At 44.4% G+C, this 24829-nt stretch overlaps 1 protein-coding gene across 1 annotated transcript; it reads left to right on the top strand.

The window, feature by feature from the left end:
- Positions 1-12912: 12912 nt before the first annotated feature.
- LOC115399368 (transmembrane protein 26-like) lies at positions 12913-24653 on the top strand. The gene is made up of 5 exons (XM_030106690.1): positions 12913-13097; positions 13408-13556; positions 14475-14724; positions 15561-15640; positions 24355-24653. The coding sequence occupies exons 1-5, from the start codon at positions 12913-12915 to the stop codon at positions 24651-24653; spliced, it is 963 nt and encodes a 320-aa protein (XP_029962550.1).
- Positions 24654-24829: the final 176 nt, after the last annotated feature.

Here is a 24829-nt window from a genome sequence, read left to right as displayed (position 1 = left end):
TAACAATGTTTTGTATTAAAATTAAAATGTGATTTTTTTTAATGTGCGTATTGATTGGGTGATTGATGTGCGGTGCTGTGATTGACACAGATGTCATTTATTGTTGTTGATGTCGGTCAAGATTTGTTTCAGTGCATTTAAAGACTTTTTCAATCTTTTTGATTTAATTGGATTTTTTTTTTTTCAAAATTGATAATGGCATTGAATAATCAAGCAATACAAAAAAAAAAAAAACTTTCCTAATGATGACTTTCAGTTGTGTAGATTGGCCTGAAAATTTCAGAGGTTCTTCAACATTTGTAGATGACCCCTGTTGGAGCAGATCCAGGGTCAAATCCTGAAAATTCATTGATCTGAAAAAAAAAGACCTTTCGATGCATAAAAATGACATTACAAATAGCTGATTCATTCTAAAGCCCATACAGTTTTTTCTTTATTTTTCTTTTAGAGCTCTCATCCCAGTAAAACTTTACACCATTTATAAAAGGTGCACAGTGTGTGTGTGTGTGTGTGAATGGTGTGCTGTCTCCCCTCTGTGGACATCAGAGTTAAAGCACGGTGGCGAGGACGCCCTCTGAGGAGGGTTTTCAACACTGACTCACTGATAGACTCGTCATGCACATTTAGTTTGAGACATTGCATCAGAGTCTGTTTTATTTTTTATGGGTGGAAAGATTTTCATCTCTGAGTGGAAATCCTCTCAGCTGCCGGCAAAATGTCATCAGTCGTTTAGTTACTCAGTGTGGTCTGAGTGGATAAACAAATATTTGCATATAACTTCATCAACAGCGTGAAAGTTTGAAAGTTCAACACATGAGTGTGATGATACGGAGAGTTTTCAAGCATCAGGAATGACCACACAGCAGCAGCCACAGACAAATCAAATCAATGTGTGGCAACAGTTTCAGTCATGTGTATTCGTCAAGCCTGCCTCTCTTCCCTGTTCGCGACTTCTTTTAACTGCAAATAACATTTGATGTTCAGTATCATTCTGATAATTCAAGTCATTGAAATGCACTCTAAAACTTGACAATGTTTCTTCCTTCCTGCTTATATATCAGATCGAAGTTGTCCATGTTTGCAGCGCGGTTAAGTCTACAATCCAAAACAACTCGTGAAGTGTCTTCCTGCACCGTAGCACAGAGATAAGCCGTCACGGGGGTTGAGGGAGCCATGGTGGCGCTCGCATTGATCTCTATTATTTATCAGGGATGCAAATCATGACCTGAGAAACAACACAACAAATGCCTAACTGACGATGCTGTCATCACAAAAATAAGTAAAAAAAATACTCAAAAGTGAAGAAAAAAGTGTAGTTTTACAGCTCTAAGCCCTGTTTACATGCCTCTGCCTCTTGACTGAGCTCCAGGTTTGATGATCCAGATGTTGTGGATGCCGTCTATCTCCAGCTGTGGACTGACTGCCTTCATCCTCTGCAGCATGGCCTTGCAGCGGGTCAGTGCTCCCCCACTAATTGTCTGAAAAAGGTCCTGTGGTCTCGACTGCGGTTTGCTTTGTTTCCTCTGACCTGAATGAAGACACAGAGATTCATATCTCTTTTTCCAGTCCTACACAGAGCGGATTTACAGCTTTGTGCGCACAGTTTTGCAGTCGCACCAAAGTGTGTTATTCAGCGTCCGTGATGAAATGCTAGAACTGCAAGGGCCAAGAGGTGATGAAATGTAAATAACCTTTATTTGCTGAGGATGACTGCAATGCTTTTATTTTGGCGAATGTTTCTTTGTTTGCAGTCAGTTTTAAGTGACTTCTGATTTGGTGTATCGTGTTGGTTCGACTGTTAAAATACGGCATGGAAGTCAAAACGTAGCAGAACAAAATCATTTTTTTTCTTTCTACTTTGTACCATTTTTTGTATTTAGCAGCCCCCTGATAGAGGCACAAGACTCCAAGACTCATACTGGACATATTTACAGCAATGTGCATATTAATCTGTAGCATTTTGTATTGTTTTTGTAGTGTTATGTGGTTTTTATGTCAAGGTGTTTAAGGTAATATAAATGTTTTAACAGTTACCTCAGTCATGATGAAAACTGAAATGGGAGCACTCTATTATCATGATTCCTTGTGGTTGTTATTCATAATTTTTCTGAAGGTTTTATGAATATATATATATAGCTTAGAATATGGTGAACACATTAGTTTAAAGGTTGAAATGAGTGTGTTCACAGTGCATGGAAAGGAAATGTTTTGTGCTCAAATAAACATTGTGAACCGTCAGTTGAAGAGAGAAGTCACCAATCAGTGGGGATGCTACATGAAGCATGGGGTCAAACACATGTTCCCTATCACTATTCAGTACGCAGTAAACAGTAAGAAAACGTAGAACAATCCCTGATCACTTGACACCAGCAAACAACAGAATAATGCATCAATAAATGGTTTTCGATCGTGTTCCTCTCATGAAATATCAGCCTTGGTTTCTCATAATAAGTGAGTGTACGGTAAAGACAACATCTGAGTGCTTTTTCAACATGATTGTTTCGGCCTTTGACAAATTAGATACTACTTTCTCAGAACAACAGGTTATTATTATATTATATTATTATTCCTGCCCAATGTATGTAAACACTGAAAGCTTGTGGCTCAGTGATATCACATGAAAAACTATGCATTCATAACATTTTAAAAGTCCTCGGACCAGGGACCTGCTTTGCAGGAGAAGGCTTGGCTGCATCTGACAGGTTGGTACCTGACACCCCGGGGAGAGGGAGACACTCTGCTTCAGGTACCTCTTGAACAGAACCCCAGAAACAACAAATACGCTCACCAATCAATCAATAACTATAATATATATATATATATATATATTTTTTTTTTTTTTTCAAAACATACAAAGATTCAATTCAAAATCGGGGAGGAAAAAATGAGGAGAACTTTGTCACATCTACAAAAACAAAGATAAAATATTCAACCCATGAATTAAAAAAAAAACTCAATAAATGAACAGGTTAAAAAAAAGGAAACCAAACCACAAGTAAATGGTAAAATTTTCAATGAAAAAATGTATTTTTTTTAAAAAACAAATTTCTTAAGAGCAGGACACGACACTGAGCTGAGATATCAGTGATGCTGCCAGGAAAGACAGAAACCTCATTCTAACAGATGAGCATTAGCCTCAAAGCCTTGGTGTCAGAGTTTATAAAAACATACATAACACACAGCTTTTCATACATTTAACTCTACCCAAAGGTTTCATTAAATTTGGCTTTATGTTGCAATTCTCGTCACTTTCCCAGGAAATTGTTTGTTTTTGTGAAAATACAGACATTTTTGGCATTCTGCACCGTACAGTACAGAAAAACTTCAAATTTAAATTGAAAGGCTACTATTATGGCACGACTTCACGGGTCACTGAAGATGAAATTGAGCCGCATGTGGACTTAAAAAGAAAGGGTGAGTGAGTCCAGTGTGTGAATGTGGTGGACCATAACAGCCCATTAGGACTGTTCAAGCAATGAATTGTGCTTTTAATGTAACGTCTATTTACCATCAGGCAGGACGATGATGTCGCTTTAACGTTTGAAAATAAAAAACTAATTTGTTTTTACATTGACTGTTCTGCCCTCACTATGCGTAAGCCACTTTGCAAAGCTAGGCAGACAGTTAACATCAGAAGGTTGGGAAAAAAGGACCAGGAGAAGACTGAATTTCGTTTGAAGGCAAAGTCTTGTGTTTTTGATTCTCTTTTCATTTCCTTCTTTTAATTTCTTTTTTGTAGAACTGCAATGACATGAAATATACACAGAATATACTTACACAGCGTACTGAATAACATTTTCTACTGTAAATAGTTGACCCTTTTAACAATGCTTTTTAAACAATGAATTGCTACTTACAGACGTATAATCGCTCAGACTTGTCATAGAAAGGGAAAACTGCACATAGCTCTGATGCACACGGCTGCACTGAAAGGGAGCACTGCTGGAGACAACAATATTAAAAGAAACCAGTAGGGGGCACAGTTGCAGCAAAAACAAAAGGCAGAACACTCCCCACCTGGTATTACATTGTGATACCACTGTCAACTAAAACATAACATGCTGGGGGCCCCTTAAAATAATTAAGTGTCTTTTGACAGAAGGAGAACAACTTCTGATATGGGCCTCAGGAAAACCTTGATGGCACCTTGACTGAAGATTCTCACTTCGACCTTGCGTGTTTTTCCATCAGCACTGGGAAGAGTCTTCTGGATGACTCCGACAGGCCATTCGTTGCGTTTGGCCTGATTATCCCTGAGAAGGACGACGTCTCCCTCTTGAACGCTTGGTTTATCCTCTGTCCACTTTCTGCGTTTTTGGAGAGTTGCCAGGTATTCCATTCGCCAGCGCTTCCAGAAAGTGTCGGCTAGACATTGGACTTGTCTCCATTGATTTCTGTGCAGATCTTTCTGGTCAAAATCTCCTTGAGGGGGTAGCAGAGGACTGATCTTTTGAGTCAGCAGCATGGCAGGTGTTAGGAGAGTGGGCATTTCAGGATCCACTGATACCGGCACCAACGGTCTGGCATTCATCATAGCCATAACCTCTGCCATCAATGTTGTGAGTACTTCATGAGTGAGAGGAGCTGCACCTGCACGTAGTAGCATTGCGTCCAAGATGCGGCGTGCAATCCCTATCATCCTTTCCCATGAGCCGCCCATGTGGGAAGAGTGAGGCGGGTTGAAAGTCCAGGTGCACTCTTGATGAGCAAGGTAGTTTGTGAGCTTGGAGTCTTCAGCGTAGATTTTTAACTCCTTGCAGGCTCCGACAAAATTGGTGCCGCAGTCAGAGCGGAGTTGCTTGGCAGGCCCACGGACAGCGAAGAATCTTCACAAAGCATTGATGAAGGAAGACGTGGACATGGATTCTATTACCTCAATGTGCACAGCACGGGTGCTCATGCACGTAAACAGAACTGCCCAACGTTTACTTTCAGCGCGGCCTCCTCTTGTTCGGCGTGAGGTGATCAACCAGGGTCCGAAGGCATCGAGACCTACATGAGTGAAAGGAGGCTCCTTGGCAAGCCTATCGGCAGGTAGGTCGGCCATTTTCTGCTCCATCAACTTTCCCCTCAGCTTCCTGCAGGTCACACATTTATGGATCACTCTGGAAACTAGATGCTTGCTTGACACAATCCACAACCCTGCAGCCCGGATGGCACCCTCTGTGAAATGGCGCCCTTGGTGAGCTACCTCCTCATGATAATGCCTTACCAAGAGAGTTGCAATGTGACTGTTTTTTGGAATGACCACTGGGTGCTTCTCATAGTTAGGGAGATCAGCTGATGAGATACGTCCTCCGATTCTCAGCAAACCGTCTTTGTCAATGGTGGGATTAAGTTTCTTCAGAGGACTTTGTTTTGAGAGTTTACCACCCTTCTCCAAGCACCTGATCTCTTCTTTGTAGGCTTCCTGTTGAGCACTCCGAATGACCACGGTCTTTGTTTGCCAAAGTACATCAACAGCGTGATCTTGAGAGGTTTGCGCTGCGGCTCGCACAGTGTGTATAAGTCGTCCCACGGCCCTTAATATTGACCTCCAGGTTGAGAATCGTTCGAAACGGCTTGCTCCAAGTTGACCCTTTGCAGTTTTGGTAGAGAACACTCCAACCACAGGCCGGATCTTTTCATCCACGTCTGGCTCAATCAGTGCAAAGGCTCCTTCTGGCGAGGATTTCTCTTTTTCCAACTGTCTTAGGAACTCTGGGCCAGAGAACCAGTTGGTGTTCTTTAGGGTTGCTGCTGACATAGGTCTTGTGGCGTGATCAGCTGGATTACTTTCAGTTGTGACGTGGTTCCACTGTTCTGGGCGACTAGACTTCAGGATACGGTTGACTCGGTTAGACACATACATGTAGAACCTCCTGGAGGTGTTATGAATGTATCCAAGGACGATCCTGCTGTCCGTGTAGAAGTCAACTGCATGTACAACCTCATCAATCTCACTGAGGATCAAGTCCGCCATCTCCACTGCCAAAACAGCACCACACAGTTCCAAACGTGGAACTGTGTGAGCTGGCCGAGGCGCCAGCTTGGCTTTTCCCATGACGAACCCCACGTGGCACTGGCCTTTCTCATCAATGACTCGGAGATAGGCGACCGCTGCAATGGCCATCACTGAGGCGTCAGAGAAGACACACAACTGCCGATGTTGGGCTGAAGCAAGGGACGCAGGGAAGTAAGTTCTTGGGATGCTCAAACCTTCAAGGTCTGAAAGAGATTCCTTCCATGCTTCCCAGGGCATTTCCTTTTCTGGAGGAAGAGTTGTGTCCCAGTCGAACTCCCCGCTGGATATTTCTCTGACCAGTGCTTTTCCTTGCATGGTGATGGGAGCAACCAGTCCAAGGGGATCAAACAGACTGTTGACGGTTGACAGGATGCCCCTACGGGTGAACGGCTTCTTTTCTTGTTTAGACACTTGAAAGGTGAAGCAATCTGTCTGAAGATTCCAGACCAGTCCAAGGCTGCGTTGTGGTGGCAGAGCTTCGGTTCCTAAGTCAAGATCTTTTAGATCGTTGGCGAGATCTTCTGCAGGAAAAGCTGCCATCACTGTAGCACTGTTGGAAGTGATTTTGTGAAGGCGCAAATTGGATACTGCTAACATCTCCCTTGTTCTTGTCAACAGGTCGATTGCTTCTGCTTCTGTGGGGACTGATGTGAGGCCATCATCCACGTAAAAGTTTCTCATCACGAATTGCTGACAGTCTGTGCCATACTCATCCTCACACTGCTGGACAGCTCGCCTTAGCCCATATATGGCCACAGCAGGAGAAGGGCTGTTGCCAAAGACATGCACCTTCATCCTGAACTCTCTGACATCTTTGGCAAGGTCGTTCTCCTCGTACCACAGGAAACGCAGATAATCGCGATGGTCTTCTCGAACCTTAAAACAATAGAACATCTGCTGGATGTCAGACGTGACTGCAATGCGTTCTCTTCGAAAGCGCATCAGAACTCCAAGCAGAGAGTTGTTTAGGTCCGGCCCGCTCATCAGAATGTCATTCAAGGAGATTCCATCCTGCTTTGCACTTGAGTCGAAGACCACCCTTATCTTCCCCGGCTTCTGAGGATGATAGACTCCAAATATGGGTAAGTACCATCGTTCTGCATCACCTGCGAGTGGAGGGGCTGGCTCTGCATGGTCGTTGTTGAAGATTTCTTTCATGAACTCAATGAAGTTCTGTCTCATGACTGGTCTTCTGTTCAGGGTGCGTCGCAGGGAGGAGAGACGTTTGATGGCTTGTGTGTAGTTGTTAGGGAGACGGCAGCGTTGGGTGCGAAAGGGTAGCGGTGCAACCCAACTATTTGTCTCGTCTATGAAAACCTCTCGATCCATAAGAGCGAGGAAGGCTTGATCTTCAATAGACTGGCCTGGCTTGTCATCGTCTGGAGTCCGATTGAAGATGGTACTCCCAAGAGTTGAAGCCTCCTTGTCGCTCTGGAGAGATGAAGCTCGTGATGGCATGATGGTCTTTTCTTTGACTTGAAAGTTGTTAGGACAGGGACTGAGAATTGAGGTACGACCATTTGGCATTACATTTGTCTTGAAAATGCTCACATTATGAGGCTTATGGGCGCTCCCCAGACACACGTCCCCCACAATGACCCATCCCAAGTCAAGCTTCTGTGCAAAGGGTTCATTGTGCTTCCCATTGTATTGTTGTCGCACTTTATGGACTCTCAGGATATCTCTCCCTAAGAGGATCAGGATCTGGGCTTTTGGGTTGAGTGGCGGTATCTTGTCCACCACAGGCTTCAGATGTTCATGGAGCTGTGCTATTTCTGGAGTGGGGATCTCAGTCCGGTCGTCTGGGAGCATATCGCACTCAAGGAGAGTTGGTAGAGTGAGTTGCACTTGCCCATCTGTAGACTCGACCACGAAGTCTGACGCTCTCCTTCCCGCTGTCTCCACAATGCCCGAGCAGGTCTTCAAAGTGTAAGGGACTGCATCTCCTCTGACGCTGAAGAGCTCGAAGAATTCTGGTCGTGCCAGGGACCGGTTACTCTGGTCATCCAAAACAGCATACATAGGGACTGCCAGTTCAGGCTGCCCAGCTGGATACACTGTAACTAGACATATTTTTGAGCATGACCTCCCACTGGCCGCTCCTGCACAGACCTCAGTGCATTTTGAGGTAACCTCTGCGCTCTCAGGAAGGTTGTGCTCCCCACCTTGCTCCGATGCAGTCACTGAACTAGTAGAGTTCCAGGGTGCCGGACCTGGGTGCATTGCTGCTAAGTGTCTATCGCTGGTGCATTCAATGCATTTGATGGGGGCCTTGCAATCCTTTGCTGTGTGTGTTGTCGAAGAACAGCACTTAAAGCAGATGTTTTTCTCCCTAAGGTAAGTTCTGCGTTCTTCCAGTGGTTTTCCTCTGAATGTGCGACACCTTTTCAGAGGGTGCGGCTTGCTATGCACCGGGCAGAACTTCCCTGGGTCATCCAGCCTTTTTTCCGATGCACTTGCAGGGGTAGCTGCAGCTTCAGGGGCAACCTCTGTCTTTCTTACTGACACAGGCATCTTGGTGAATTTTGGAGCTTTGACGTGGCTTTGCGTGTTGGTTGTGAAAATGAAGCTTGGATCATTTTTGGTTTTAGCTTGGTTGCGAATGAACTGAGAGAAGAAGCTGAATGGGGGAAATGGAACGCGGTTCTCTTCTTTGAACTTTGACCCTTGACTGACCCACTTCTCCTGTAAGCTGTATGGGAGTTTTTCCACAATTGGATTTACACCACGTGCAGTGTCAAGGATTGCCAGGCCAGGTAGATGCCCTCCTGACTTTGCCATGTCAACTTCGAGTAGGAGGTCACCAAGCTGCTGTAGCAACTGGTTGTCTTTGTTCGACATCTTAGGGAAGTCTTCTATTCTTTTGAATAGAGTGTGCTCAATTACTTCTGGTGATCCATAGCTGTCTTCGAGTCGCTGCCATACCATCTCAAGACCTGCAGATATATTGTGGATATGTGCTGCTCGCATCCTTTTGGCAAGCTCTGATGACTGAGGTCCGAGCCATTTTGTCAGGAGATCGAACTCCTCCCTTGCATTAAGTTCCAACTCTTTGACGACCGCAAGGAAAGAGGATCGCCATGCCCAATAATTTTCAGGGCAGTCATCGAATTTGAGAAGGCCCGAGGTGATCATCTCCTGACGCTTCAGGTACTTTGTGACATCTGACATGGGTAATGTATGGTATTCAGCGTGGGGAGGTGTCCACTGCTGAGTGTTGTCTAACTTAACACGGCTTCTGCTAGCAGTGTAGTGTGGAGCTGGACTGTAGTCAGTAGCAGGGACATTGTTGTGGGCTCCTGCAGTGTGATACATGGGTGGCACGTTGCTATTGGCTCCTGCAGTGTGGTGCACAGCTGGGGCGTTGTTAGAGTCAACCTTTAATGGCGGCGTCAGTGGCCCCGTAAACGCAGATGATTCATTATCTTCAGTGTGCCGTAGTACATATTCGGATGTTTTTTGTGCAGGCGGGAGTGGCTCAAACTGGAGATCAAGTTCGCTTTGAAATCCTTTTATTTCATTTTCCTCAGCTGCTTCATATACTGCTGCCTCGGCTGAGGCTGCTGCTGCATCTCTTTCCAGTTTCAGCACATGCAGCCTGGCTTGTAATTGTGCCTGTTCTACCATACACTTTGCTTCTCTTTCTGCAAAAGCAGCTTGTGCACGTGCTGCTTCCGCCTTTGCTCGTGCTGTGACTGCAGCAGCGCTTGCTGATGACATGTGCGTCCGTTTTGAAGCCTTGGAACCTGAGTGCTGAGACCGTACTTCTGGAACTTCATCTGCGTGTTGCTGCTGCATGCTTGCACTGATGAGTGTGATGAATGAAGAAGAAGACTTGATGTAGTGCACAGATAAGCTGTTTTTTAGATGATGAGTCCGCCGTGTAAACGTCTTTCTACTGTTCTGCCCTCACTATGCGTAAGCCACTTTGCAAAGCTAGGCAGACAGTTAACATCAGAAGGTTGGGAAAAAAGGACCAGGAGAAGACTGAATTTCGTTTGAAGGCAAAGTCTTGTGTTTTTGATTCTCTTTTCATTTCCTTCTTTTAATTTCTTTTTTGTAGAACTGCAATGACATGAAATATACACAGAATATACTTACACAGCGTACTGAATAACATTTTCTACTGTAAATAGTTGACCCTTTTAACAATGCTTTTTAAACATATGAATTGATACAAACATGAATTTAGCTACTGAACATTCACAAAATTATAATGAGATGGGATGAGAAGTGCTAAAAATAAACTATATTATTTGCTTAGAAGAGCAACTTTCAGTGTCTTTATGAATCACATGAAATGACATGGATAAGAAGTGACAATACTTTCAACATGACAATACAGAAGCCACACTCGAAGTGCACATGTACATTATGTAAGAGAACAGAACTAACTCTGTATTAGCTCACAGCAACAAGCTCGCTTTACAATCAGAGTACTGCACATCATGCTGAAGGCTAACAGAATAAGCTACATAGCTAGAGCTAACTAGCAAAGAATTCGGCATTTCTACCACAGAAAGAAACATACATCTGCAACAGGCACCATCAACACGCAGCAACAAAACAATGAATTGCTACTTACAGACGTATAATCGCTCAGACTTGTCATAGAAAGGGAAAACTGCACATAGCTCTGATGCACACGGCTGCACTGAAGGGGAGCACTGCTGGAGACAACAATATTAAAAGAAACCAGTAGGGGGCACAGTTGCAGCAAAAACAAAAGGCAGAACATTGACAGTACAATTTTTTTTGTCTTTTATAAATTTTTAACAAACCGATAGATGTAAAAACAAACCAAAAAGGGACAAAATAAAACAACAACAAACAAGTTGCACTGAAACTGAGTGGTATGAGGTAGAATCAGCAGCATCTTTATCCTTCTTGTGTAATGATGTTTTTATTCGCTGTTTTATGGGCATTGAAAAGGGTTGGATTTGTGGCCAAAAGGCATTATTGAAATCTCCGGAATACCCATCTAATTCATGGATTTTGTCCGGAAGGCATTGATTTATTCACTTGCCGCACCTCATCTGGAGTTAATGGAGCACTCAACTGTTTGTTTTCATCTTGTGATATGGAAGAGAGAGAGACACATTTGAAAAAAGTTTCGGACATCTATTTCAGATGTTTTCTCCTGATGTGTAAAAATGTGTATAAAAGTCATGAAATGAGGATTTTATTCTGTGTACGTCGTATGCCATTTCGCCTGTTGCGTTTCGTACACTCTTAATCATATCATCCACAACATTTTGGGCCCTGTATTATATGTTTTTAATTTATACAATTTGACTTGAATACTGTGTGTGTGTGTGTGTGTGTGTGTGTGTGTGTGTGTGTGTGTGTGTGTGTGTGTGTGAGTATTTACGTGTGCGTACATGTGAAGCCTCTTTCTTCTTCATGCACTGAGGTTTGGAAGAAGACTAGCGCCAGACCGTCCTTTAGAGGAGCTCCAAAAGGTCGACTAACCATCTGAAGCCAAACTGGGACATGAAGCCTGATGTGACCTCTGACCTCTGTTGCTCTTTTGGTCTCATTTGACCTCTACCGCAGATGCAGACCTGAAACTTGAACTGTGAGGCATCTGGAAACTTTAAAATCAGAATCTGGTGAAACTATTCCATAAGCTCCTCCCAAACAGGAAGTAGCTTCAGGAAAGAGGCGGGGCTTCTGAATTCTACATATGACTTTCTGGCAGAGGTGTGAACACATCCTACAAATCTCATCTTATTTGGAACAAATTTGACCAAATGATGATGCTTAATTGACTGTCTTAACGGGACATTGCGGTGCCCTCTAAAGGCAGCAGAAAGGACTTAGTGAAGTCAAACCATCACAGATGTGACCCTGAGGGGAAACAAAACATACTAAAATTTCAGCTTCCTTAGTTGAAAGGAAGCAATTTTATCCCCTGATGACACTGGGGGGGAATCTGTGTCTGTGACCTTTACCCTCTCAGAGCCTTCGTGAGCAGTCTGGAGGATCAAATCCGGGTTCTGATATTTTTGTTTGGGCTACCTATACCAAATTTTATGCACCTAATTTCAATTTCTTTGGTGAAAAAAGGAACATTTTATATCAGAACCTGGATTCGATCCTCCAAACTGCTAGCAACACTGTTCAGTAACACAGTATGGTTGTTTTTTTCAAACATAACAACCAAAAGCAAATCCTCTATGATGAATCAAGCTTAATGAACTGGAGAGCAGTTGCGCTGTGTGTATTTTAAAGATTTCGGTGGACTGGCAATACTGTAAAACCTTGAAGTTTCATAGAGGAGGGAAATTGAGGTCATTCATCATATGCAGCATCATGTTTTGTGCATAAAAGTGCACAGTGCTAATTACCTCCACCTCAGACCTGAGAGGATCGATTTCCAGCTCCAAAAAGTTTTTATTTTTACCAAAATTGCTCCTTTTCCGAGTTTGACCTCAGTGGGCGGGGCTTCAGAACTGTAAATATTTCAGGGCGTAACATGTTAATGATAATCAAATTTAGCCACCACATTTATCAACACTCGATCACTCAAACGCTGAGATCGGTGAGGTATGAAAATTTCGGTAATGCCACTCCAGTCCCGTCGTACGATGAGCTCACGGCTCAGATTTACACCCGTTTGAGAGATGGATTGATAAAGGAGGGCCAATGTGTGCATTTCATGCAGTTTCCAGGAAGCATAATATTATCCTAATGACGTATAATTGCCGATCTTTGCTGCTCCATTATATGTCCTCTGGTCAGGATCAGGAGTAAAAGGCTGGATGCGGCTTTATCTATAGGTGGAGCTTAAAGTTGAGGGACTTAACAAGCTATTAAAATGCCCACATCCAGCTGCTCTTCTCTCAGAGGAAGCAGCTCAGCTCTCTAGGATCTGGATCTTGAGGAGTACAGGCGCTGGCACAGTCATGTGTAACTTTGTGAGCGCAATCATCACCAGAGCGCTTTTCATCCTGGCGGCTCTCTACATGATCTTTGAGGTCGCAAAAAAGATGCAAGACGCCAACTTCTGGTACCTGACTTTCCTCTTCCTGCCACTGGTTGCTGAAATGATAGTAACTCTGAAGAATCGAAAGGGAAAGGATTACAAATGGTAAGATCCTTCCACACATCTATACTCTGTAATTAGGTTTTTGGAGACGCCTTATTATCTAACAGAACAAAGAACAGCGAAGTCTTCCAGTTTTACAGACTTTGAACAATAAATGATTCCTGGAACTGGATCAGTTGAAGATGAGAAACTTGTTCCTTTGTGGAGCATGTGTTTCATCGTCTCAGCCTGACCTGCAGAGATCTTCATTAGTCAGTACTGGAAGGAGACTAAAGGCTTTTTAATTTTAAGTCCAAGTTATAATGCATTGGCTCACAATTATTCTGATACCATTCTGTTGGCTGTCTTGCAGGTTTTCTCCACCTATCTTCCTCTTCCTCGTCAGTATCATTCCCTCCTTCTGGATTCTGGAGCTCTACCACCAGAAGGAGACAGTCGAGGTACTGCGGACCAGATACAAGGAAGAAAAGCTGACTCAGCATGTAGCTGCTCAAAACAACTGTCTTGCTCTCCAAATATCTCTGATATGACAAACTCTTGAGTATGAAACAATAGACATTATAGTTAATTTTGGTTTAAATCTAACTTTGGGTTAACTTTCTTGTTTTAAGAGTTGCAATAGTTAAACTGCTAACCTCTCTGTGATATTTAACTTATATCAATTTAATTCATTTGTTTGTAGTGCGCAAGCTACATTAAGGAGAGTTGGCTTGGTTGGAACGAGTCCATGGAAAACATCACATACCTGGTAAGAGAGAAACTATCCATCTGGATAAAAATTAATTTCATGAGTGCCTGGGAGTGATACCACCAGTCTATGGGCAGAGTGAGTCCATGGGAAAGCTCCAGTCCCAGAACATAAGAGAGTCTCCCCTCACAGGTCTCCAGCTGGTTCAAAACGCTGCTGCATGAGTTCTAACTGGAATGCAACACAACTCCTGCTCTGAATTCACTCCACTGTATTACTGTAATTAATTTAGTTCAGAGGAGACTCAGCTTTTTCTGATTTCGTGTGAGCTACTGCTACACATCAGAAAAGATTTTGAAAAATTAATCTTAAGACCTACTTTATTTCCTTGGCTTTTAACTCAGTTTGAGACTCTGCTCCTGTTTTTATTTTTGTTTTATTTTTTTTTTGTTTGTTTTTTATTTTATAGATCCTTATGTCTAGTTCTTTGTCACAGCTCAATACAGATGACTTGAGTTGAGCGCTTGGATATCATCAATTATATCAATGTGATTTAAGGATAATTCAATTGTACTGCTCAGAGAAACCTCATGGAGCTACATTGTAACCACATTGTATTTAATTGTTTTCTAGTAATTTAATCCAAATAAAGATATTGTTATGGATAACATAATATCAAAATTAAAAAAAATCTCTATTACAGGATGTTAACATGTTATTGTAGCAGTCAGTGCTTCCCAAAATAAGGCTGTCTGTCTACTCCCTGTCTCTCCAGAGCTATGACAGGATGTTGTCATTCTGTTATAAAGACGAGTCCCTGGCTGATTATCAGGTCCTCCTCGTCCTCCTCATCTTGGGAAAGTGGCTCCTCCCGCTGGGAGGCGGCATCACCAAGGAGGAACTCTCCCAACTGCTTCTGAATTTTGTGGGCACGGCAGCGGACATCCTGGAGTACCTCAGTGAGACGCTGCCAGACGCCAAGTGAGTCTCAGATGATGTTTTCTTACACACGTTCTTGATGCAAAGCAAAACATAAATCCAACTCCAGAAGTTGAGTTTGCTTGAGTTATGTTCCCATTTATGACCAATTATCCAGTAAAATTGTAGAAAATTTCAGAGGAAATTTTACTTCGTGCCAGCAAGCTGCCGCTGAGAGTGTGTGAGCTTGTGTTTGTGTGTGTGAATTTTGGTTTAAATCTAGAGTCTCTCCCACTCATTACTTCCACTCTCGAACTCCAGCCCTCTCCAATACACACACATTATAACCTCCAATAATGGCTGAAATCCGGCCTGAACACATTTAAAAGTTCAGAGTTTAAATTTGGTACAAGATTTTCACATTTGGATAGAGGACAAAAATTCCAACGCTTTGATATTTTATTGATGTCTCTGTGTGAAAGCATGGCGAGGCACAGTAGACTTATACAGGGATTTTTTTTGTTTGTTTTTAAGTCGGTTCTCATCAGGAATACATGGGAAAAAATTGGCGGTTTTTGACAATTTTCTTGGATATTTTTCATTTTTGATGTGCTTTTTGTGATGCGGGAAAATGGTGAGGGACGAGTTTTCTGGCAAATTTTTCACGTCAGAAGAAGCTTAATAAAATGTCAACCCTGGACGACGCCCGGCAAGGACTGTAATATTTATGCCTTTCCAGGGACAGGCACAAAGAATGAAATTTTAGATGAAAGAAATTTTGACTGAAATGGCTCGTTATTTTCCCAGCATGTCGAGTGTTTTAGCAAACCTCTGATTCACAGTTATTTAAAAAGCATGGAAATTCGTTTGACTCAAACTGTGTGTGGTGTGTGTTTCAGGGAATTCATCCCTGAGATGATCTACACTATTTTAGCAGTGTGGACCTGGAGCATGCTGCAGTTTCCTCTACATCTGTCCGGTCAGTGTGTGTTTGTGTGTTGAAACGAAAGTTACGAATGTAACTACGGTTCTATGAATCCCGGATGACCCCCATAGGCGATGCTAAAAGCACTGGAATGTTCCCTTCGCGCATGCGCTGTTCGAATATGTATACCAACAACATCACTCGTGTTGGGGTTTATGATTGGAAATTGGGAATAAATTACTAAATTATTGATTAACGGTAGTAATTGATTACTTAAAAGGTATAATGGACGATTTTCTCAAAAGTCAAGGCCAAACGTCTGTTACTCGCTTTTTGAAAAACGCACCATCCTATCATGCTCTACTGCTCCTCCCGAGGAAACGCCTATCAATTGTTGCAAGCATTTCTCCAGCGTGATTGACATGTTGGAGGACCAATAGTTGAGATTCGCATCACGCAATTCATTGGCTAAAAACATCGTCCACTATACCTTTAAGTAATTTAGTTATTTATCAATTTGAGTAAATTGTTATTTACCAAATAATAATTGCAGGTCATTCACAGTGAACCACCAATAACAAGCCATTATGGCGTAATAAACTGTTTAAAGTGAAGCACCAAAGTAATTTAACCCAATATCAATTATTATCAGAATAAACTGTTATTTATCTGTTAATAATGTCAAATAATAAGCTGTTTGGGAATGGGTAGACCACAGTGATTTAATCATGAAATCATTCATTAACAAGGTGTTAATCAATAATGAATAGGAGCGGCTATACACATGCCCCGTTTGCTAGACGTATACGGATGTACACCGCTCGATTTTAGATCCAAATTTCCCAAAGCACTGTTCGAATCAGAAAAGCCTTCTGGGTGAGTCTATTGTTATACTTCATTCTCTAAACAACGTGAAAGCTGTTTAAACCGTACTTTTCCTCTAAATTTTACTCGAGCGCCACAAAAAGAGCGAGGAAGGAGTTCCCCTCTTCTGTCCACGTACATGGATGCAAGCCAAAGGCAGGAGCGTTTCACGAAGCTGCAGTTACGTCCAAGGCCTGCAGGGGCCGTTGTTTTGCATGAAACGCGCAAACTCCTTAAAGGGGCTGTATCATGCAAAATTCACCTTTTGTATGTTTCAACCTTGTTATATAGCTATTTACTCATCAAAAACATCCCCAAAGCGGGGTTTTCCTTCGTGCGTGTGTGTTTGAGCTTTCCTTATTTTTCTCCTGCTCAGAGAGGCAGCCCCTCCCAAACCCGTGAAAATGGTCTGTCTTTTCTAGTGACATCACTAGAAGCAGAGCGCTCCCCCTAAGCCCATTCCTTTCCCCCTCCCCTGCAGTCGTGAAAAGGCTGAGGCAATCAGCGTTGCCGCTTTTTGTACCTCTGATTACGGAGCTAAACTTTCACCATCGTCTGAAAGCAACAGTCAAGCAAGAGCAAGAGTCTGAAGGATCTGCGCTTGGTGAGTTTCCAACAGGAAAAGACGTTTTCACGTGTCTTTGCGTGTAGAGAAGCTAGAGCTAAAGAGCTAAAGCTAACCCTTAGAGACGCTAACGCATGACATATTTGTTTTGAAGTGCTGATTGGCTGAAGTACTCTGTCAGTCAAAGTCCACAGGGGGAGAGGCGGGATTTTCAGGAAAACAGAACGTTTTCTCTTCCAGGTTTCAAAATTAGCCCCAGAAAATCTTTTATTTCACACAAAAAGACTTTTCCTTAGCGCCAAAAATAAACTATTACCATGTTAATGCCTATACTAGGGTTTGGACTAGCTAAAAAAGCATGATACAGCCCCTTTAATGCACCTTTAAGCCGGTTGTTAACCTTTGAATAAATAACCGTTAAATTATCAGAGAAGCGTGAAATCGAGCTCAGACTGTTACAACCATCAACATTGTCACAAAAACAACAATGAATCATCCAGTTCAGTTAATGAGTGTTTATTAAAAATGTCTACTTCTAATCAACACATCTAATAACAAGTCTGAACAGATTCAACTCATGCAAGCAATGTGTATGTGTGTGTGTGTGTGTGTGTATGTGTGTGTTTGGGGGGGTGTGCGCATGCGGACCCCCTTGTTCGGTCCGCGGGTCTGCTCCCCCCAGAGAGGGTGGTGAGGAGGGCGAGAGAGAGACAGAGAGACAGAGAGACGGCGAGAGAGGAAGGGGGGAGAGAGAGAGAGAGAGACAGAGAGAGAGAGAGGAGGAGTCCGGTTCAGCCCGTTTTGCAGTGGAAGAGAAAGAAGAGAGAAAGAAACAATCACACGTGTATATTGAACAAACTTCAGTTTGGTTCACAAATAAAATAGGCCTGTGACTACAGCGACAGAAACATGAGATACCCCTCCCAGAGGTAGAACCAAACACAACATAGTTTTTCCTCATCTCTAAGGCCCCCCGTACATGAAATGGGTTCTTGTATAAAAATATCTTAATGCAAAAGTGGTAAAATTGATCTATATTGTTATGCACTCACAGACAAAAAATGAAGTCTGTTCTTCTGGTGATTGAAGCATATAAGCCCATATAGATTCACTATGGAAGCACCAGCAGGTGCATAACGGCATAGTGGAAGCCAGGATATCCCTACAAATTCTAGAAAAAACAAAATGTAAATATCTGAATTCAAATAGGAGAAACAGTCATTTTAACACATGCCTACAATAGGCGGCGGCAGCAGCGACCTCCCAGTCCATCTGCTAGTGGAGCCTCCTACACTGCAACACACATCACTGACTAGCTGCTCGGCCGAGCTAGCGGCTGCATGCTACCACCCGCCGTGCTCCTCGCCAGCCGTGGTGGCACCCTGCATGTCTGTGGCGCCAGGGGCCTGCCAACCGTGCACTCGCCCGCACACTCGTCGGTGTAATAACCCGAGCCAGTGGCCATGGCGAGCCCCGCACAGCGGGGAGCTCAAACGCGGCTTCACAACAGTCAGAAGCACAGTATCACACTAGCCAAATTGCTGCTTCACTTTCTGAAGCCGGGCGAGGGATGCAAGTGGCATTCCCATGCCCCAGTAACACCGACCACAACCACAACAGCCGCGGTCGTCATGCAAACAAATGGCTCGCTGCCTCTCCCATCACTCACCATGAAGAATGGTAGATTCAGCAACCTTACCCTCTGCCCGGAGGTTATGAATGAATCTCTCACCACGCCAGTTAGGTGAACGGGACTGCAACACTTCACAGCCTTTTGAGGGCATCAGCAGATCTGACCTACACGGTCACAAGGCTCCCAGTGATGGTGCGTCATGATGCCGCACAGGATCGTCCCGTAATCTTCAAGGTGTATACGAACTGAATACAAAGAAAAAAAGTGTCGAACCTAGATTAGAGCCCCAAACTTACAGCAGTTCCTGGGTCACCCAGAGTTCACGAGTGAAGTTGTTGGTATACATACTCAAACTGTGCATGTGCGAAGGGAGCATTCCAGTGCTTTAAGCACCGTCTCTGGTGACCAGTAGTGATGAAATAAGACAATAACTTTGGTTCTTGTTAATGAGTGGTGTTAGCTGGTTAACACTGCTTCCTGAGTGAGACAGCAGCATTAGTCCAAGCCAGTGCTGTCAGTAAACAGAGACAAGTCGATGCTGACTGGCTGAAATCACTTGTTGAATTATTAACCCGAAGGACAGAGCTTCAAATAGACCAAGTGGAAGCACAGAAAGCTTCCGGTTTTCAGGTTGGTACTCCTAAAAACTCAAATCAGTGTTTGACTCACACAATTTATATAAATTTATAAAAGAATAGTTCAGGAAATACAAGATCGGAAATGTAAGTCAAACCAAAAGTCTCCAGTCCTCTACCTGGCTAAACAGAAAAGGCGTTTTATTAGTTGTGGCCTAACCAAAATATGCTTTTTTTCCCCCCTCTGATATGCACAAAGCAGACTCATTGAAGTCTGAGAAACAAATTGGTGGCTTTTACAAAAGAAAGATTAACAAAACTTTGTTGTCCGAACAGATAAAACCACTAATGATCATGACTTTTATAGCACATCATGCGAATGTAATTAGCATTAACAGCCCCTATGAAGAATGTAAAATCTCGGTCTGTGACGTCGCCCGGTATGGCGCAGCCAGGGCCCCACCATGAAGACAGGCCTGGGGTTGGGGCTTGCAAGCGAGTGCCTGGTGGCCGGGCCTTTGCCCAAGGGGCCCGGCCGGGCTCAGCCCGAAGGGGCGACGTGGACCAACCCTCCGACCACCTGCCGAGGGAGCCGTGGGGGCCGGATGCAATGTGGATTGAGTGGCAGTCGACGGTAGGGTGCCCGACGACCCAATCCTCGGACACAGAGACTAGCTCTAGAAACATAGAATGTCACCGCTTTGTGGGGGAAGGAGCCTGAGCTTGTGATGGAAGTTGATAGGGACCGGCTAGATATAGTCGGGCTCACCTCCACACACAGCCTGGGCTCTGGAATCCAAACTCTCGACAAGGGCTGGACTCATCACTTCTCTGAGAGGCAGAGGGCTGTTGTGGGTTTGCTTATAGCCCCGCAGCTCCGCCACCATGTGTTGGAGCTCTCCCCAGTGAACAAGAGGGTTGCATCTCTGCGCCATCGGGTCGGGGATAGGTGCCTCAATGTTGTCTTGGCTTACGGGCCGAACAGCAGTGCAGAGTACCCGGCCTTCTTGGAGACCCTGGGAGGGGTGATGGACAGTGCTGGGGACTCCATTGTTCTACTGGGGGACTTCAACGCTCACATAGGCAGTGACAGTGAGACCTGGAGGGGGGTAACTGGGTCGCACGGCCTCCCTGATCTGAACCACACTTCTGTTATTGGACTTCTGTGCGACCAACAGCTTGTCCATAACGAACATCATGTTCGACCACAGCGGTGTCCATAAGTGCACTTGGCACCAGGACACCCTCGGCTGGTTTCACCCTAGGAAACTGGATAGACTTGGCAGACCCAAACGTGTTGTGAGGGTCTGCTGGGAATGTCTGGTGAAACCCTCTTTCAGCGTGGTTTTCAACTCCCACCTCCAGGAGAGCTTCTCTCATGTCCCGAGGGAGGCTGGGGACATCGAGTCCAAGTGGACCATGTTCTCCACCTCCAAAGCAGCTACTTGGAGCTGTAGTTGTAATGTTTCCGGTGCCTGTTCTGGCAGCAACCCCCGAACCCAGTGGTGGACACTGGAAGTAAGGGTTGCCATCAGGCTGAAGAAGGAGTCCTATCAAGCCATGTTAGCTGGTGGGACTCCAGAAGCAGCTGACAGGTACCGGCAGGCCGAGCGAACTGCAGCCCAAGCGGTTGTGGAGGCAAAAACTCGGGTCTGGGTGGAGTTCAGGTAGGCCAAGGAGGAGGACTACTGGTCAGCCTGGAAGAAATTCTGGCAAACTGTCCGGCGCCTCAGGAGGGGAAAACTAGTCTCCACCAACACTGTTTACAGTGGAGGCGGGGAGCTGCTGACCTCAACTAGGGATATTGTTGGACGGTGGAAGGAATACTTCGAGGACCTCCTAAATCCCATCGCAACGTCTTCCATGGAGGAAGCAGAGGCTGAGGTCTCAGAAGCGAACTGAACCATCACCCAAGCTGAAGTCACCGAGGTGGTTGGTAAGCTCCCCGGTGGCAAGGCACCGGGGTGGATGAGATTTGCCCTGAGTACCTCATGTCTCTGGATGTGCAGGGACTGTCTTGGTTGACACGTTTCTGTTAACATCGCGTGGTGGTTGGGGACCGTGTCTCTGGATTGGCAGACAGGGGTGGTGGTTTGCTTTTTTAAAAAAGGGGGACCGGAGGGTGTGCTCCAACTATAGGGGGATCACACTCCTCCCCAGGAAAGTCTACGCCAGGGTACTGGAGTGGAGGATTTGACCGATAGTCGAACCTTCGATCCAGGAGGAACAATGTGGTTTTCGTCCCAGTCGTGGAACGCTGGACCAGCTCTATACCCTCCATAGGGTGCTCGAGGGCTTGTGTGAGTTCATCCAACCAGTCCACATGTGTCCCTCATGGTATCTTGTGAGGGGTGCTTTGTGAGTACAGAGTCTGAGGCCCCTTGTTAAGGGCTGTCTGTTCTCTGTATGACCAAAGCAGGAGCCTGGTCTGCATTGCTGGCATTAAGTCGGACCTGTTCCCGGTGCATGTTGGACTCCGGCAAGGCTACCCTTTGTCATCGGTTCCGTTTGTCATTTTTATGGACAGAATATGCGCAGCCAGGGGCCGGAGGGAGTTCATTTGGTAGCCACAGGATTTCGTCTCTGCTTTTTGCAGATGATGTGGTCCTGTTGGCGTCATCGAACCCAGACCTGCAGCATGAACTGGGGCTGTTCGCAGCCGAGTGTAAAACGATGGGGATGAGGATCAGCACCTCCAAATCCGAGGCCATGGTCCTCGACCAGAAGAAGGTGGTCTGCCCTCTTCAGGTTGGTGGAGAGGTCCTGGCTCAAGTGGAGGAGTTTAAGTACCTTGGGGTCTTGTTCACGAGTGGGAGAAGAATGGAGCGTGAGATTGACAGGTGGCTTTCGGTCATGACGGAAAGTGCAAGATCCTGGATACAAGCAGCTGAAATGAGTTTCCTTCGTAGGATGACTGGGCGCTCCCTTAGAGATAGGATGAGGAGCTCAGTCACCAGGGAGGAGCTCAGAGTAGAGCCACTACTCCTCCACATCTAGAGAAACCAGCTGAAGTGGCTCAGGCATCTGTTTAAGATGCCTTCTGGACGCTTTACTAGCCCGTTAGGCCCGACGGACCCGGTACCGGGTCCAAAATTTTTACGCTCCACTTCAACATGTGTAAAAAGTGACTAAAATGCTGTGAGGATGTTTTCTTTCAATTGTGTCTCAAACAATAAGCCTTAATCTCACTAACTGAACGCTCAAACTGCACTTTGATGACCGAGTGTTTGATTTATAACAACTTTAAAATTCGTATGCAACATTTCGACACGCCCCCCTCACCCGCACCTGCCAACACAAAACGCTACAGAACGCACGGTCCGTCTGCTCCATCCCAACATATTTGGTATCTTGTAAAACTAGAAAAGCTGCTCTTTAAGATGACACCAGGCAGAATATTCTCTGAGGCGACCAGCTCCCGTCAGCGGCAAAACAAACCAAAAACTGATCTTCACATTTCACAGCCAGCACCTCAGATTGCATGATTCTCACACACTTCATTGCCAAATCTCAAAGCTATTCACACAAAACACAACATATTTTATTTCCTTACCGTTTTGTGGTCATTTTCCACCTATCCAGGCTCTCCTCTGACCAAAATTGACTTCATAATCCTCTAGCGAAGTGAAAGAGCGTCGTGCGCCACAACGTTTATATGCTGCCTCATGTCGCCATCTTGTGGGCTCGTCGTTCACCCTGGGAGCTCAAATCACGTTTGTTGATGTTCTACGTCTCGCGAGCTTTCCAACGATATGTTACACGTGACTGGGGGCTCATCCAGCTGGGAGACAGCTTCAAACATAACCCCACGAGCGCCGCCGCCATCTTGGATCGCAGGTGCGCCGGTGCGCACTACAGAGTGAGACGCACGCGGATGGCAATTAGTGATTGTTTCTGATATATTTGGCAATTTTTTAATTCTGAAACATGCACATTTATCTTCATTGAGCTTTTTTACAGCTAATTGTACGTTGTTTTTGTTTTTTTCTTGATGCGCATTTTGCAGATATTATTGTTTACATATTTCAAAGGGTATAATTTATTGTTTTCTCAGTGATATAATTGGCTATTTTTGTATTGATTATATTGTTATAAATATATTTCAGTTGGAAGCTAAATGTTATGGTTCAGCCATGTATAAAAATGTATTTCATACTGTGCACAATACTGTGCACAATTATAAGTTTCTCCACAAAAACTATGCAGATTCTGATAATATAGTGGCTAAATGTCAGAACCAAAGGGTCCTTTGTATATATACAGACCCTTGTAGTGGAAATTAAAGGTATTTTAAAGTCAGATTCCTTTCAAAGAAAGAAAAAAAACACTTAGTGTATTTTGGCACAGGGTGGTCTCCAAGTGGCCAAATGGAGGGTTCGCCTGGTACTATCCAAACTGAACCCTATAAAATCTATGTGCTTTGTGCTATTCTCATGAAACTTGGTACAGTTGTAGTCAAGGAGTTACTGAACACAAGCAGTGGCATCATTATGGCTGGCTTCATTGTCATCATGGAGTTTTTCAATGTGGAATCTGAAAAAAAATTCGGTGAAGGTAAAAATTTCATTTTTTTCCTCTACTTTATCAAAATTTTCTCAGGCATGTTAAAATTCACAGTGTTTCTGACACTGGAACTATATTCTCTAAGGTCTTAGCTATCAATTGAGACCAAGATTATGCATATTGTCCAAATAATGGTGGAGATATTGTTGATTTAAAATGGATAGGCATTTTTAGGCGAACCTTGCCACCAAAAACCCTAGGGTTTAACAGGCTAGGGAGGTGTCCCGGGCATGTCCCACTGGGAGGAGGCCCTGGGAAAGACCCAGGACACGCTGGAGAGACTATGTCTCGTGGCTGGCCTGGGAATGCCTAGGGATTCTCCCGGAAGAGCTGGAGGAAGTGTCGGGGGACAGGGAAGTCTGAGCATCCCTGCTGAGACTGCTGCACCCGCGACCCAGTCTCGGATAAGCCGTAGAAAATGGATGGATGGATGCTAATGTAATTACAGTATAAGTCAATGTACCTATACACTCTTAACTTCACTTGGCCACAAATACATCAAGAAACATTAAGAAAATATTGATTTTGAAAATAAACCTTTTTTTTGTTTTTGACATTTTTGTTCTAGTGGTAAACTCCAAGGCGGACAGTGAGAAGGAGGACGAGGACAGTCCGGATGTCTCTCTGTGGTCCAAACACAGTACAGACATATGGAGCATCATGGAGGCCTTGTTCATCCAGAATGGACCTTTTCTAGTCATCAGGATCATCGTCATGATCTACTCCAAATCCGTTAACGAGATGACGATTTTCTTTGCCATCAAGAACTTCCTGGTGGTCATACTGAGCTTATACAGACTGATTATTATTTGCTACAACTTCAGACAGTCCCGCCGTGTCGCTGAGACAGACAGCAAAGTTCCCTGAGCTTCCTGAGTTGAGTCCTTTAGAGACACAACTTTCAGGATTCATGCTTGTCTTGTGTTTTTTGTTAGTTTCACTCTGTCTCTCATTTCAGGCTCTCTGGCTTATTCCCTTCCTCGTGATTGCTCGCTGTTCCCTGTCCTGATGTCTTTCACCTGTTTTGAGTGTGTGACCCCCGA

This window comes from Salarias fasciatus, chromosome 13, assembly GCF_902148845.1.
Source record: "Salarias fasciatus chromosome 13, fSalaFa1.1, whole genome shotgun sequence".
NCBI lineage: Eukaryota > Metazoa > Chordata > Actinopteri > Blenniiformes > Blenniidae > Salarias > Salarias fasciatus.
This window is presented reverse-complemented; position numbering and strand designations above follow the sequence as displayed.

Excerpts from the sequence above, each read along its gene's own strand:
- LOC115399368 (XM_030106690.1), top strand. The coding sequence starts at position 12,913 with ATGTGTAACTTTGTGAGCGCAATCATCACCAGAGCGCTTTTCATCCTG. Across the intron at positions 13,557-14,474 it reads TGTAGCTGCTCAAAACAACT|TGCTTCCCAAAATAAGGCTG; the intron begins GTCTTGCTCTCC and ends TGTAGCAGTCAG. Across the intron at positions 14,725-15,560 it reads GAGACGCTGCCAGACGCCAA|GGAATTCATCCCTGAGATGA; the intron begins GTGAGTCTCAGA and ends TGTGTGTTTCAG.